Consider the following 16408-nt stretch of genomic DNA (forward strand, 5'->3'; position numbering starts at 1 on the left):
GGAGGAGGAGGAGAGGGGAGGAGGAGGAGGAGAGGGGAGGAGGAGAATGTGGGAGTAGTCTGAAAGTAGCAGGATTGGTCAAGTGACCTAAAAGTGACCAATTGTGGTTGTAATAGTAGTGATTGCATCATTGTTTAATGTCTACTTTTCCATGCTGATGTAGGTCAGATGGAATTTGTTGAGGTTGATAATCTGTCACAGGATGCTTTCGTTGTTGCTAAACATCAAATGCTTCTAAGTAAGATAATATTTCCCCATCTTAGAAGATTGAAAATGAAGGACACCACTCACTGGCATGATGGTGACACTTGCTTACAACTACCCAGTCACAGACAGGATGCCAAATGCACTTTTGCCAAAGGACAAGAAGTCAAAGCCAAAAAACCAAATTGACACAATGCTGAACAGACATAAAGCCAAACGAACAAGATGCCAAAGGGTCACAATAATAAAAAAAAATTCCTACCTACATAGTTTAATGAACAATTCACTAATTTTGCACTTAAGACTTAATGAGATTAAATTTTAATTTTTGTATATCTTTTCAGCATCCTGTCCATTCAGCTTTATGCCCATTTGGTAATGTGTCCATTCGGCTTCTTGGCTTTGACTTCTTGTCCTTCGGCAAAAGTGTATTCAGCATCCCGTCTGTGTACCCAACTACTACACAATGTCAAGGAAAGGAGAGAGTAACACACAGACACACACACAAACAGGCACATATGAATACACACACGATGGGCTTCTTTCAATTTCCACCTACCAAATCAACTCTCAAGACTTCTGTCAGCCCAAGACTATGGTAGAAGACACTTGCCCAAGGTACCTTGCAGTGGAATTGAACCTGAAACCATGTGGTTGGGAAATAAACTTGTAGTTAAATTTATCTACTTGAGACTCTTCCTCTAAATCTGTGCATGATACAATATGGCATGATTTAGTATATGCTACAGACTAGCTGTTGATTACCTATACGCTAGTTCAAAGCTAAAGAGATAGGTCAGAAACTAACAATATATTATACTAGCTGACCACATGCCATCAATAATGACAGCTAATTGTAGTATTTTATATATAAATAAGGTACAATATAAGGTACATAATAATCACACATACAAACATTCACATACTTCCCTTGTACACGCACACAGACACACATACTCACACAGAGTTGAAGCGCTGATTGTTTTCACCTCTTCCTACCTCATTCATCTATCACCCCTTCCTTTCTCTCATTGCTATTACTTTCTCTCAATCTCTCTCAGTCAGGGCTATTACTCTTGCTACTTCTCCTTCACTGAATTACTATTCTCTCTCCTCCATGTCTGGTGTGATTCTGGACACACACACACACACATACAAATATATAAAAACATTATGCTCATTTTTATATTAGGAGATAATATAGTGTGGTACAGTTTTGATATAAAGTGAGTTAATCCTGTAGAATTTGACAATAGCAATAGTACATAGGTATACTCTTTATGTAGTTGCTTTTAACATGGTGTATATAGTAACCACCCATACTCTAACATATTTACTACCACTATTCAGGTATTGAGTTTGTAGAACTTCAGATGGTGGGTTAAACCAAGTGAGGGGATTGTGACAATACTGCACCAGTAGACGAAAGACTCCAGGAAAGTAATCCCAAGGAGTCACTGGTGAAGGTGGAGGAACCTACTCAAGTCATTGGCCTAGGGTTTGGAGCCGAGGTGTGTTTTAGATGGAGGCATACAGTTGTAGCTAACAGCCTTGAGAGGTATGGGTGCCACCAAGCTAACTTGCCCATGATACATTCATGATGATGACAACCAGACCAGACCAGACCAGAACCCATACAGGATAGGTTGTTGACCAGGTTAGCACCAAAGAGTGGACAGGCATCAATTTCAATGAGTTACAGAGGTCAATCGTAGAACTAAGAGAAGTGACGAAATTTGGTTGTCCCAACAATCACACAGTCAAGGGATAGGAAGAAAGGAAAAGATCTGACAATTCCAATGTTAGATAAAGGTTATCACAGATGTAACAACAACAAAGTAACAACAAGAATAACTACAAATACAATAACAATACAAATAATAAGCACATAGGCAAAAACTCAAGAATTACAACAACAACTGTAACAGAAAATACAACAGCAACAATAACAACCTCTCTGAATTCATGAATACTATGTTGCTCTTTGAGGAAAGCAGTGACATCTTGTTGGGCTTTTCTATTCAGTAGATCAGCATACTTCATATAGTAATTCAAATATCTGCAATAGATATATTAACTTATTATTATCAGGATTCTGTGCCAGCATGTAAATCTGTAACTAATAAAAAGCATGCACTTATTTTACCCTCCCTAAGTAAACCAGACTAAAGAGATTTCAAACATGTGGAGTCCCCTAACAGTTATTGCAAGAGAGATAATCATTTCTTCATAATATTTCGCAGGACTAAGGCAGCAAGCTGGTAGAATCACTAGCATGTCAGGCAAAATGCTTAGCAGCATATCATCCACCTTTATGTTCTGAGTTCAAATTCCACCAGGGTCAACTTTGCCTTTCATCCTTTCAGGGTTGATAATGTAAGTACCATTTGAGCACTGGGGTTGATGTAATCAACTTACACTCTCCCATGAAATTGCTGACCTTGTGTCAAAATCTGAAACCGATATTTGACAGGATTAGAAGTCTGAATTTGAAATAAAAGAATAAAGGAGATGAACTCTCAACATTCCACTTCTTTGTAATTGGTTACTTTGTGGACTGCTAAACAAATTTGTAAGAGGAGCTTTCTATGATAGCTGCACAATTCTCTGAATCAACATCTTAAATTACTTGTTTTTTTTTTTTATATTTTTTACTTACTTCTTGCAAAATTCTTTAAAATTTCTAGAACATACAGAAAGCTGAAAAAGAACCATGAACATTTAGATCTTGGTCTAAAGCTCTCTCAAGTGAACTATTTCAATTATCTGCAAATGTTGCCATAATTTTTAGAAATATATTTACTGTCATTAAAATAAGAATATTTTACTAAACTATGTACCAAATAAAATATGTTAAATAAATATGTTAAGAATTCATAGAGCCTCAAAGAGAGCAATATTCTGGCATCAAAAGGTGAAAATACCAAACTTCAAAGGAAATATTCAATTGGCAACAATACTTGGAAAAGCTTATGTGTTGAGGGAAGTGTTGCTCCTCTAAGCTGTGGGATGGAGCTGAGACATGACAGATAAATCAAGAGAAGTTAAGTAAATAATAATGTTTCCTTTATTAATCATGAAGGGTTAACAAAAACATTGTGAATGTACAGGATGATACAATGCAAAGTTACATAAAAGACTGTATAAAAAAGGAATAACAGAGACAAAAGAAATGAGAGACTTCTAAAGGTTACTATAACAACGACAACAAAACAGAAGAAAGTTGATTATAACAACAGCAAAAATGAAAGATATGAATAGGATTCTCCTTACTTTTGAGGTCCAACCACATTCCTCTTAAACATTTCTACAGCTTGATCCACAATTTCAGTAACCTGGGTCTCGTCAATATGAGGAGCACGCAAAAGTAAGTTTCGATTGCGCATATCAGGAAACACCTCACACTCCACCCTTGACAACCCAGTGCCAGATGCGACAATTTCAGAGAAACCTTTAATGATAAGGTTAAGAATATCTCGGAATGGAGGGTCGAAAACGATTTTTGGTTCTTCAACTTTCAATTTAATTATCATGATTGGATCAAGAACATACTGTATTTCATCATAATGCTCGCCAAAATCATTACCTTGCTGAAAAACATTATTTGAAAAATACAATTATTCATTTGTTATTCATTTTAACATTTTCTGCAAAAGAATAAAAACTAAATATCTAAAATATGACTGATTTTAAAATGTTTCTGTTGAATCTCATGGAATGAGACAACTGGGCCCAATTGTTTGAACACTGGAGATTTTGCCTGGTAGACTGGATACTGAACCTTTTTTTGGTGACAGTACTTTTTGATACTGAAAGCAAATACACCCACATATACGTGTGTGCAGAAATATACACATACAGATATAGAGAGAGAGAGAGCGGAGGGAGAGCAAGAAACATTATAGTTTATTAATTTGAATACAATTGACATAAACACTTTCCTTGTCCTTTTATAAAAGGAAATATGCATACACACATAAGCACAGAGAGAGTGTGGGGAGAGCGAAAGAAACATTAAAATGAGAGAAAACATCTGATGTCAGATAAGTCAACACTAAATCAGTGACACCAAATAAGCAGGGCTAGAATGACTGTACCAAAATGTCTTATACCTAAATCTCATACTCCATTAGATTACACATGAAAAGTAAACAGACATAGTCAAGTGGATAAAGTATTTGACTATCTCCTCATAGATTCCATGTTCAAAAGTGCTGTAGGTATTATTTTGTATTTCTAGGCAGATTACTTTGTTTTATGCTATCTCAGATCACCACTTAACTAGAAGGAACAGTTACCAAGTCATGTGAGAAAATTAACTGGGATAGAACAGTAAAATTTATGATACTTGATAAGGTACCTGACTTGTGAGAGACCAGTGCTCAAAGAATCAGAAAAAAACTGAGAAAAATACCTTGTGGTAATTTTTATCCCCACTTAAATATGGATGTATGGGTGTTCTGTTAGAACAAACTTTCCTGCAGTAGATACCACGAGAGAAACTCTCATATTGGCTTTTAGTGCAAAATGCTCTCTTGTTAATATCACTAGTGGGAGAGATAAATCCCCAACACCTCCAGTGATGAGGTCACCAGATCAAGATCAATATCTTGTGGTATTTAGTTACATCCCATTAAGTTCTGGGTTCAAATCATGGCAAAGCTGAGTTAAACTTTCACCTTTTTTAGATCAATACCAGTCAAGTACAGGAGGGTTTATTAAACTACAACAACAGCTGCCACCACCACTCTTTGTTCTCTGATTAAGCAATTAAAAAAGAAATCAATTATACTGAATATAGGCAGCAACAGAGAAAATACAAATGAATACTTACATAATGGATTTCAAAGAATGAAAGAAAGTCTTTGAGGGAATTAATGATAGTGCTTCTGAGCTGGAGGGACATTAAAGATTCAACACTGGAGAAAAATTTCTGCACCATTTCTAATGAGTCAACATTATTCTGAGGTACAAGATGGTACCAGAGATCTTTTTGGTTTAGAAATACTTGTGCACAGGTTGGTAACCATCTGGAACATGGAACATAGACAAGGAGAGATGAAAACAGGAACATATATTAAGAAAGGGTCCTCTAAATGAGCAATTTTTGGTGCTCCTGAGGTTGCAAGGTGGCTACTGGGATGTGAAGTTCATGTAAGCCTATCTTAGATTGTGATGGGAGACCTGAAAAATAATGCTATTTAGGCAACTTATGCTCACCTTCACATTGTTTCTGTTGAAGTACTTGTCATATTTATAGATAAATGTAAAATGATTACTTAACAGGGATAGGAAAATTCTAGCTATGTTAGTGCTTGTGCTCATGCTGTATGGTAAATTGAACCAAATTAATTTCTCTTCTTGGTTCAGCTAGTGTATGTGTGTGTGTGTTTGTGTTTGTATGTGTGTGTGTACATGTGTGCATGCGGGTGTGTGTGTATGTAGGGTGGGGACACTCTATATACTATTTTCTCACTAAAAACACTACTAATTTACGCAAGAATTATGATTGTAGGTGATACAATTGAAAATAAATATCCTTCTCACAAAATAGATTAAAAATTCTTCTACTTGTGCTATCTATGAGGGCTCTTAATAATAGCTGAAGGAGAGATTTTTGTGTATGTTCATGGCTTGAACGTTTCTTTAAGTGTATGTTTACCTGTAATCTAGTGTAATGCCTAAAATGTTAATTTTAGATTGGTGTTAATGATGATATTCATATTGTGTTCCTTAAATATACCTATCAGATTTTAATTAAATTCATCCATGTAATATTTTTTGGTATTATAGAAAATTTCCAAATCAGATTGGAGTCTGGTGTAGCCATCTGGTTCACCAGTCCTCAGTCAAATCGTCCAACCCATGCTAGCATGGAAAGTGGACGTTAAACAATGATGATGATGATGATGATGATGATGTTGTATCTATACAGTCCAGAGCTAAAGAGGATGGTTCATTTGTTGTGAACGGTTAAGACGAAAAACTTGACAGGTTCAGAGATTTTCGATCGTTTTTGTAGCTGTAGGTGTCCTTTTAAAATAAGCACAGCTTCTTTACATTGATCACAATCCTACTAATGGTGATGAGTGCTTCCTGTTTCCATGGCTCCCATGATAGAATTAAATATAGATGGATAGAAATTTATTATATTGAACTGGGTAAGTCTACAGAGTACTTTGTTTCCTATGCTATCAAATCTATTGATAATAGCAGTAATGAAGTTACATTGAACTAATCTCTTGGTGTTTCTAATCTAAAAGTAAATCTCATCAAGTTTATACTTACCAACTAGATACAATTTATTTTTGGAGGGTTTTATTAATCTACTCGAGTTGGATAGAAGTTATACTTATGATCTTTAAGAGTAATATCAGGTGTGAAGCATTCCAGATGATCTTCCATTTTAAGTTGAGAGTCTAAGCTTTTACTGCTTTGTAATGCAACTGATGAGGCTAGATTTTTTTTTCTTTTGTATGTTTTGCTAATGTTGTCTGACAGAAGTTTATAGTGTGCAACACTATTTCCTATTTTCTATCTTTTGCTTCGTCTGATCTCATATCAAAACAGTCTTTGCAACACTTGCCAAATTATGAGAATCATGAGTACAACTCATGATGATGATGATGATGAGTACAAGTTTAACTTACACAAACAAACAAACAAACATTTTTTTACTTTTTTAGTTATTTTTCATCTTTTATCTTTTACTTGTTTCAGTCATTAGACTGTGGCCATACTGGAGTACAGCCTTGAAGAATCTTTATTCAAGTGAATTGATCGCAGTACATATTTTCTTTTCAAGCCTGGTACTTATTCCATTGCTCTCTTTTGCCAAACTACTAAGGTACGAGGATATAAACACACAAGCACCTAATGCCAAAGGGGACAAACACAGACACAAAGATCTACCAAACTCCAGGTACCCCCCATATATATATGTATATATATATATATATATATATATATATATAAAATAAGATATCATAATTAATAAAAATAATAATAATGATAAAGTGGCCAGCAAGCTTAACCAATATAGATAAATATACATAAAGATTTAGGATATAAAAAATATATACCACCAATGAATGTTTTGTCTTCTTTCTAGCATAGCTGGTATATATTTTTTGTAACTTAAACTTTTATGTATATTTACCTATATTGGTTAAGCTTGCTGGCCACTTTATTATTATTATTTTAATAATAATGATATCCTATTTTCTAAATTTTACTGACTATTATTCGTTTTTGAATGTTGTGGGGGACATTCAAACAAACGGACGTGCACAGTGTAGTGTATATATTTCGAAGAAATAGTTATACACAGTAAGCTCAGCTGATGATCCTAAGTGCTTGGCACTAAAAGTGAAATCAATTGATACTGAGATGACTGTACTTTTCTATGTGTTTTTGCAAAGGTAAGGGCTATTTTCTCTTATATTCACTACATTAACCGTGCATGTTTTGTTTATAGTGAGAAATATGTGGCTTGCGAGAGTTGACTCTTCTTTCTAGCATAGCTGGTATATATTTTTTATACCCTAAATTTATATATATATACAACAGGCTTCTTTCAGTTTCCATCTACCAAATCCACACAGAAAGCTAAGGTCACCTCGAGGCTATAACAGAAGACACTTGCCCAAGGTGCCATGCAGTGAAACTGAACTTGGAACCATGTGGCTGGGAAGCAAACTTCTTACCACAGAGCCCTGCTGGAACACTGTTACAAAAATAAAATCAGTTCAATTTTTTACCCTTTGATACATTATTTTTGTCTTAATTCACTACAGGGACTGAACTCAGGTGTAATATATCATCACTGGATACAACAACCTTTATTCATGATCACAATAGAACATATAATTATTTTGCAAAAAAAGGCAAACTTACACGGTTTGAAGTTCAGTTCGGCATTTTAAGCACTGATTTTTAATGACACTCTGAAAGTCTTCTGGTAATAAAGGAAGCTCCATTTCCATCAATTCTACAAGGTTGATGAACCGCAAATTTTCAAATCTACGAAACGATAAAGAAGTTGAAGAAAAACAGTAAGCTATGTTAAAATGCAAACTTTTCCTGAGTTACAAGCAGCTTTGACTATCATCATCATCATCTTCACCTTCACCACCACCAACACTTATACCACAGGAAATGTCTACATGGTCACTTAACCCATTACCTCTTATAATTCTATTAACTGGAATTTTTTTTTATGAAACTTTGATTTCTAGCATAAAACAGCCTCAGAAACACGTTGGAATGATCAAAATAAGATTTCAAAATAAAATTTTAAATAGAAATAAGCGAGATATTTGGGTGAAAAATTAGCAAACCTCATTTGAATATCAGAGAAATATACCTAGTAGATATAGCAAAAAGGTTAGATATGTGTAAATATTGACAGATAATTACGAAATTTGTAATTTTTAAGTGATCTCATATGAGATCATTGGTAGGTAATGGGTTAAGCTGTGAGAAATAGTAGCTAAATTTCTTCAAACCACATCCAGTTATCTTTGAAAAGGGAAAATAGTTTGGACAATGTATTGAATACACAAAAGAAGGATTGCCCCATGTTAAACTACAATACTATAAGCAACAATAACACCAACACCAAACCACAATTTCAATTTCCAGTCATGCACTAACACCACACCACCCTCTGATGCAGCCACCAAACAATTAATTGATCTAGTAGAAATAACAGTCAAATCCTTCCATATTGTCTTTTAAAAATAAAAAGGACACATTGTAAAATGTAGCCATCAATACTTTTATGTCTCAAAATCAAGACTGTATAGTAACAGAGGGAATATCTTTAGTGGTAGATTTTCCTGAGCAAAGCTGACTTGAAACTAAACACCACCAGATCTACAATGGTTAATCTAGAGAAAGAAAAAGTACTTACTGCTTGCACCAAATACTTTGCAGCTCCAGCATGACAGGATTGATGGCAAATAAAGAGACAAGGTTGAAGTGTTTTAATACAAGGTAGGAACTGTGCCATGGTATAGGGGCCCTGATCACTCTGTTAAAGATACAGATAGGTATAAAGACATATATTCAATTGTTTAATTATATAGTAATGTGGCGTGTGTGTGTGTGTGTGCGTGTGTGTGTGTGTGTGTGTGTGTGTGCGTGTGTGTGTATGTGCGTGTGTGTGTTTAAAGATTCTTTATATTTTGTATCCTTTCATTTATCTTGCTTGCTTACGTTCTGGCGTTTGCTGAATTTTCTTGAGAACAACCTTTTCTTAATGGTCAGACCATAGGTGGTCTTCTAGCATAAGGGATGTCCACTTAGTGGTCATCCCTCTTATATGTATGTAATATAATTTTTATGAATCTTCATATTTTTCAATATGCTAGGCCACTGGTTTTAAATTGATATTAATCAAATTAATATTCAATTTTTCACCCTTATTATTTAAATTTATATATGTATGTATGTATGTATGTATTATGAACATACACACAGAAAAAAAAGTACCCAATACAAGTAGTTAAACTTTACTTATTCAATCAAAGCAGACATTTTACTTCATTTCTACTCAGAGTTCCATACTATGTACAATACTTCAGGTGACTAAAAAAATATAAGTACCAGATGAATCTGGTTCAGGGACGCATTCAGGAACACATGCTCCATGTTATTGAAAAAATATTAAGAAATACAGAAACTGGAATTGACACACCTTATACATCCCAAAGCAATAAGTACCAACCGTTATCCCACAGTGGGTATAATGTTAATTATATTTTCTTTCAGAGTAATCCTTTAGTATTTAAAACCAACTATATCAGACCCAAATATTCTGCCTGTTTTATACTAAAAGTGGCCAGTGTTGTTCTAAAAATAAACAATTACATCATCTTGAAGTTACGAAATAACGCAAGATTAATTCAAAACAATATGAATAAATAAATATCATATTTGACAGAGTAATCTGAATGTAAAAGGTTAAATATTTAAATATTTCCTCTACAATACATCATTATGTCCATTTTTTGTCTACTTTTCATATTATTAAGGGTTAGATAAGTCAGACTGATCAAGAAATAACATCTCACTCATACATTTCATATCGTGGTTCAGTTTTTATGGTTGGATGTCTTTCCTAACACCAACCACTTTAGTGAATTTGAGTGCATTTCTTTCATGGCACCAACACTAAAGAGGTTGCTATTTCCTTGACAAGACTCCAGGTTCAACCTCTTGCCTTTGTTCATTAACCACTTTACAGCCTACTTCCAGTCCAGTATAAAAAACTAAAATAGTTCCTCAAGCCAATATTGGAGTCTTTATGATCAGTTGGACCTGCTAGAAATAGAAGCCTAATTTCTCTCAAATCACACTCCACTATCTTAAATCTTTTGATACCTCCAATTTCAATATAAAACCTCTGATCTTAAGGATTTCATATTTAAATTAAACCCTTTAATCATAATTTTATCAATGACCATTTTTGTTATGTTCTAATTACCAACAGAATACTGGCAGAGTTCATTGTTCTACTAAATTCTCACAAATTCTTGATTATTTACAAAAACATGGAATGTATTTATTAGAGATATGGTAACAAAAGGGTTAAAAAATGTAAGACACATTAGATAATCTAATCCTAAGTACTCTATGTTTGAAAATCAAAGATGGGATAGCCAAAGATGAAATGTCTTTGGCCTACAGTCTGTTTGATCAGAGCTGACATGAACTAACCAACAACAATGACAACAGTTAACCCAACACTGATGTCATCTGCTTCACAAGAGTATCACAATTAGTAGCCAGTTCTGGTATTGGGATATGAACTCCTAATCCTTCACTCAGAAGTTTGCCAAAATAATGTATTCTATTGATTTCTACAGACCTATCAAACTATATATGGCCAATAAATGTTATTCTTTATTTCTTTTAACCCTCTCTTTCACCTTACTTTATATTACAAGATGTTTCAGCAAGTTAATGATAGCCAATACAATTAGAATTTTAATCTAGGACAATAAGACTTAGGAACTTACCTGTGAGGGAAGGGCACTGGAACCCATGCAATATGCAACCTCTTTTTCTCTCGTGGATCTTTCAAGATATAATCCACTGAAACAGAGATAAAATGAATGCAGTATTGTATTGTGCAGAGGCATGCAGTCAAGGCTGCGTCTTCCTTCTGTTATAAATAAGAAAGCTATCTACATAATAAATGAACCTTTCACTCACTAAGTCATCAAACACTACTAAGAGACCCCCGCCTAATAAAGGAGCCTATAAGCTGCAGTCTATCATTCTGTTAGAAATGGTAGCCATTCACCATGCTAATATATTCCTGCTTGATCAGAGATGACTTGGTGTTACACAACAATAACAATCCCAAAGTGGTCATTCAACCTGTAAGAAATAACAGTTGAACCTCCTCCAAATCATACTTCATCATCATCATCATCATTGTTTAACGTCCACTTTCCATGCTGGCATGGGCTGGACAGTTTGACTGAGGACTGGCGAGTCAGATGGCTGCACCAGGCTCCAATCTGATCTGGCAGAGTTTCTACAGTTGGATGCCCTTCCTAACGCCAACCAATCCAAGAGTGGGTGCTTTTACGTACCACCAGCACGAGGGCTAGTGAGGCGGTACTGGCAATGGCCATGCTCAAATGGTGATTTTTACATGTCCACTGCATGGGAGCCAGTCCAGTGGCACTGCCAATGACCTCACTCAAATGTTGTTTTTCATGTGCCACTGGCACAAGTGCTAGTAAGGCGATCTTAAGAAAAAAGGAAGATTATGCAAGCCAGCAAAACTATGTCTAAAAAAAAGAGATGGGATGGTCACATTTTGGACATCTTTCTTCATAGATCAGCTGGATCACAGTTTAACTGAATATAAACAACAATCAATACTGTGTATTCTCTCTGTCCCTTCTATTGATTGGTATCTGCTCCTGTAAATTTGTTGATCAAATAAAACCCACTGAAACACATTTGTCTCATTTCTCTCTCCATTTTCCCCTCATTTTAGATAGTTCTCCAACTTTAGCTTCCACACAAATTTTTCCAACTCTTTCTCTCTCAAGAATTGCATCTTGCCCATTGACCCCCACCTATCTCATATGTGTTCTCCTCCAGCAATCGTCATCATCATCATCATCATCATTTAGCGTCCGTTTTCCATGCTGGCTGGGGTAAGATGGTTTGACTGCAACTGGTAAGCCAGAGAGCTGCACCAGGCTCCAGTTTGTTGTGGCTCGATTTGTATGGCTGTATGCCCTTCCTAACACCAAACTACTTCATAGAGTGTACTGGGCATATTTTGTGTGTCACCAGCATAGGTGAACATTTTTTTAATTGATCTTTGATTATAATAACCTCATTTACTTGTCTCTGATATTCAGTCAGAATGGGCAGAGAAAGGTTATAGGCTCTGTTATTCCTACTCAGACTAAACTATACATTAAGAAACACTGAAAATACAAACAAAAACACCTGAGGATTCAAACTTAATAAAGAATCACCCTTCCTAAACATACCCTAAACTCACATTCTAAGATACTTGACATGCATCAGGGACACTACACTAAAAATATACACAAACTACTATCTGTATTTTCTCAAATGATGTAGGTATGGAATTTGGGGTAGAAATGTGCACTAAATGGAAAATGAAATGAGGAAGATTTGAAAGAAGCCAAGAAACTGAAATGCCAAATGGGAAAACAATGAGAGTGTTTGAGAAAAGAAAGTGGTGTAAGTACTTGGGAATACTGGAAGCAGATGAAATTTTTAAAAATGAAGAAATGAAACAAATTACTAGTAGAGAGTACACAAGGAGAGTAAGAAAATTATTGCAGTCAAAGCTGAATTTCAGAAATTTTTATTGAAGCAATAAATTCAAGAGCAGTACCCATAATTAGATATGGGGTTGGAATTATAGACTGGACCAGAAACAATATAAAGAAACTTGACAGAAAATCTAGGAAGTTGTTGATGTATGGAGCCCACTATCTGAAAGCTGATATCAACCACCTGTACTTGAAAAGTGACCACGCTGGAAGAGGCTTAATAGCAGTAGAAGAATGTGTACAGATGGAAAGTAAAAGTCTAGTACAGTATTTACAGAGCAACACACAAAGACTACTAACAGCTGTTAAGAAAGGACAGGTGATGAAACAAGTAATATGAGAAAAGAACAAGAATGAAATACAAAGAGAGCACGTCAAACAGGTCAAAGAGAAACCTTTGCATGGTCAATTTTGGAGAGCCACTGAAGACATATGTGGAACAAAATCCTGGGCTTGGTTAAAAAAGGGGCAATTAAGAAAACAGACACAGAGAACCTAATTGTAGCAACCCAAGATCAAGTAATAAAAACAAACAACTTGAGAAAAAATATATATGGGGAGAATGTGTCAGGAAAATGTAGAGCCTGTGGAACTTGGAACAAGACAGTGGCACACATTGGAAGAATGCCCCAAGTTGGCCTAGGAAGAATATAAGAAATGGAGGCATGGCCAGATTGTAAAAGTTTTACACTGGAAATTGCACCAGAAATGGGGATTTGAAGCTGGAAACACATGGTACAATCATCGAGTTGAAAGAGCACCAGAATCAGAAAAAATGTAAGGCTTTGTAGGACTTTACTCTTCAAATAGACAAGAAGTTAGAAAATAATAGACCAGATATTACAATCATAGATAAGGAAAAGTGAAGTTGCTTACCTATCAACCCATCATGCCTGTTTGATTCCAGGATTGTAAGGAAAGAGGAAGAAAAACAAAGAAACTAAAATCCTTTAAAATTTGAAATAAGAAGAATTTGGAGCATGTGAACAGTAAAGGTCATGCCTATACTAATTGGTGCATTGAGAACAGTAAGGCAAATGGCGGAATGAGACTGAAATAGAATGCCGAGTAGAGCACCTACAGAAAGTTCAGGAGAGTTCTAAACACTTGAAAGACTGCTGAAAATGTGTGGATACCTAAAATCACAGGTAGAAACCCGCTACCACATAAATCTTACCAAGAATAAGACCGAACCTGAGCTTTGTTTCTGTAATAATAACAATCTCCTAATATGATAATGAGTGTAGTGTTTTTATATATTTGTCCAACATCAAGCTGAGTAGTATAAGTGAAGGGAGAGGAGAGAAAATAGTAATTCAGTGAAGGAGAAGTAGTGAGAGTAATAGCCTTGACTGAGAGGGTGTGAGAGAAAGTAATAGCGGTGAGAGAGAGGAAATGGCAAAGAGTGCATTGTGTATCTTTTGTTTTTCTCCATCACATGATATGAATGGGAAAGGAAGGGGTAATAGATGAATAATGAAGGAAGGGGTGAAAAAATAAAAAATCAGTGTTTCAACTCTGTGTGAGTACATGTGAGTTTATGTAAAAGGAGGTATGTGAATGTTTGTGTGTGTGTGTGTGTGTGTGTGTGTGTGTGTGCAATGGAAATGGGATAGTGAAAGTTCAACGCTGAAAAGAAAAATCAAACAGCATTTCAACTCTGTGTGAGTATATGTGTGTATGTGTGTGCGAGTACAAGGGAAGTATGTGAATGTTTGTATGTGTGATTATTATGTACCTTATTTTGTACCTTATTTAAATATAAAATACTACAATTAGCAGTCATTTTTGATGGTATGGGGCCAACTAGTAATAATAATAATGAACTTATTGTATACAATGTTAAAGTGCATTACAACTCATCAGCAAAAGTAACCAAAACTGCATGAACAATACATAGAATAATGCACAGGAAGTGAACAGTGAATAAGTCTTTTAAAAAAAAATGGGGGTAAGAGGCATCAGGTGTACTGTTGCCGAATTTCAGGAAGCACAGAAGTTTTGAAGGATGTAGTGTCTCGACAGCTAACAACTGATGCAGGTAGTTTATTCCATGCTCCAGCAAATCTGAGTATGAAAGTATGTTTCCGAAAGTCATAGGTGTTGTGTTGCTTTTAATCTTGTAAGCATGTTCACGAGTGTTTGACATATGAAATTCAAAAAGATGCCCGAGGTTGTTGTTGGAAAGATGGTGGATAACCTTGTGGGTGTCTACCAAGTCAGTTGCCAGATGTCAGAGCTTTAATGTGTCCATTCCCAGGGAAGCAAGACATTCAGAGTATGGTAGATGCTTGACAGCAGGTTTTCATCTGGTTGCACATTTCTGAACAGTTTCCAGGTGATCATGCTAGCATGCAAGGCAGACGTTAAATGATGATGATGATGATGATATGCCAAGTAAGAGAGGGGTTCCAGATTGGTGATGCAAACTCTAAGTGTGAACATACTATAGACATATACAGCTTTAAACAGATATCTGGAGAGCAACTGACTAAGATCTTACTGAGTGATGCTAAGACACATTCAGCTTTCTTGACAATCTTAGAGATGTGGTTTGTCCAATAGAGATTGCCGTTGATAATAATACCCAGGTCATGTTCACAAACAGACTTCTTAAGATTGGTGTTGTTGAGGGAGTATGTGAAAGCTGGGTTTTTCCTCCCAAAATGCATGGTGAACACACTTGTCTACAGCCAGCTTGAGTGCATCCAAAAATATAGTCACCTGACTGAAAAGTAAAAAGATATAAGAAAGCTGGATGCATTATATGTCTCATGTACTTACTCACCAATTGCCTTCCGTAAACTGAACATATAGTTGTGGGTCACTTCGGCCAGAAGTTCAATCTTTAGGTTGGACAGTTTTATTCCTGTGGTCAAACTTTTTGGAATCAGCTGGTCAATTTTCTCAAACCACTCTGTTGGTGCTGGTGCTAGCATGGCGGATTTGATACCATTTTCAATGTAATAATAATAACGCTGAAGAGAAAGGAGAGAAATCAATCACAAAAAATTTTCATAATCAGAAAGATATAATATATATGTATATTTCATTTTCGCATTTGTTTTGAAAGATTCTTTATGTGAATTTGTGTATTGAAGTATATTTTATTTGTCTGTGGAGAGACATTCTCTTTTAATGCCTTATTATTTAACATACTCACCGGTTCGATTTCTACTCATTTACTTATTTATTCTTTCTAAAAGTTTCATTGTGTCTGGAAACTTTTTCAATAGTTGTGTGAAAAGGTTGCAAGATGCAATGGAAATTTTAAAAAAAAAAAGTAAATGAGTGGAAATTGAACTGGTGAGTATGTTAAATAATAAGGCACTAAAAGACAATGTCTCTCCCCAGACATAATATAT

General features: G+C 35.3%; 1 protein-coding gene across 1 annotated transcript in view; it reads right to left on the bottom strand.

The window, feature by feature from the left end:
* Positions 1–16408, bottom strand: part of LOC106878143 (dynein axonemal heavy chain 3-like) — a 37710-nt gene that overhangs the window by 9340 nt on the left and 11962 nt on the right. The window contains exons 6-12 of the mRNA XM_014927263.2: positions 15832–16021; positions 11229–11304; positions 9119–9238; positions 8101–8226; positions 5039–5234; positions 3478–3794; positions 2158–2263 (exon numbers count right to left, since the gene is read on the bottom strand). Coding sequence (XP_014782749.1) covers positions 2158–2263; positions 3478–3794; positions 5039–5234; positions 8101–8226; positions 9119–9238; positions 11229–11304; positions 15832–16021 — 1131 coding nt within the window. The remainder of the gene's footprint in view (positions 1–2157; positions 2264–3477; positions 3795–5038; positions 5235–8100; positions 8227–9118; positions 9239–11228; positions 11305–15831; positions 16022–16408) is intronic.

Source organism: Octopus bimaculoides, chromosome 7 (assembly GCF_001194135.2).
Source record: "Octopus bimaculoides isolate UCB-OBI-ISO-001 chromosome 7, ASM119413v2, whole genome shotgun sequence".
NCBI classification, from domain to species: Eukaryota; Metazoa; Mollusca; class Cephalopoda; order Octopoda; family Octopodidae; genus Octopus; species Octopus bimaculoides.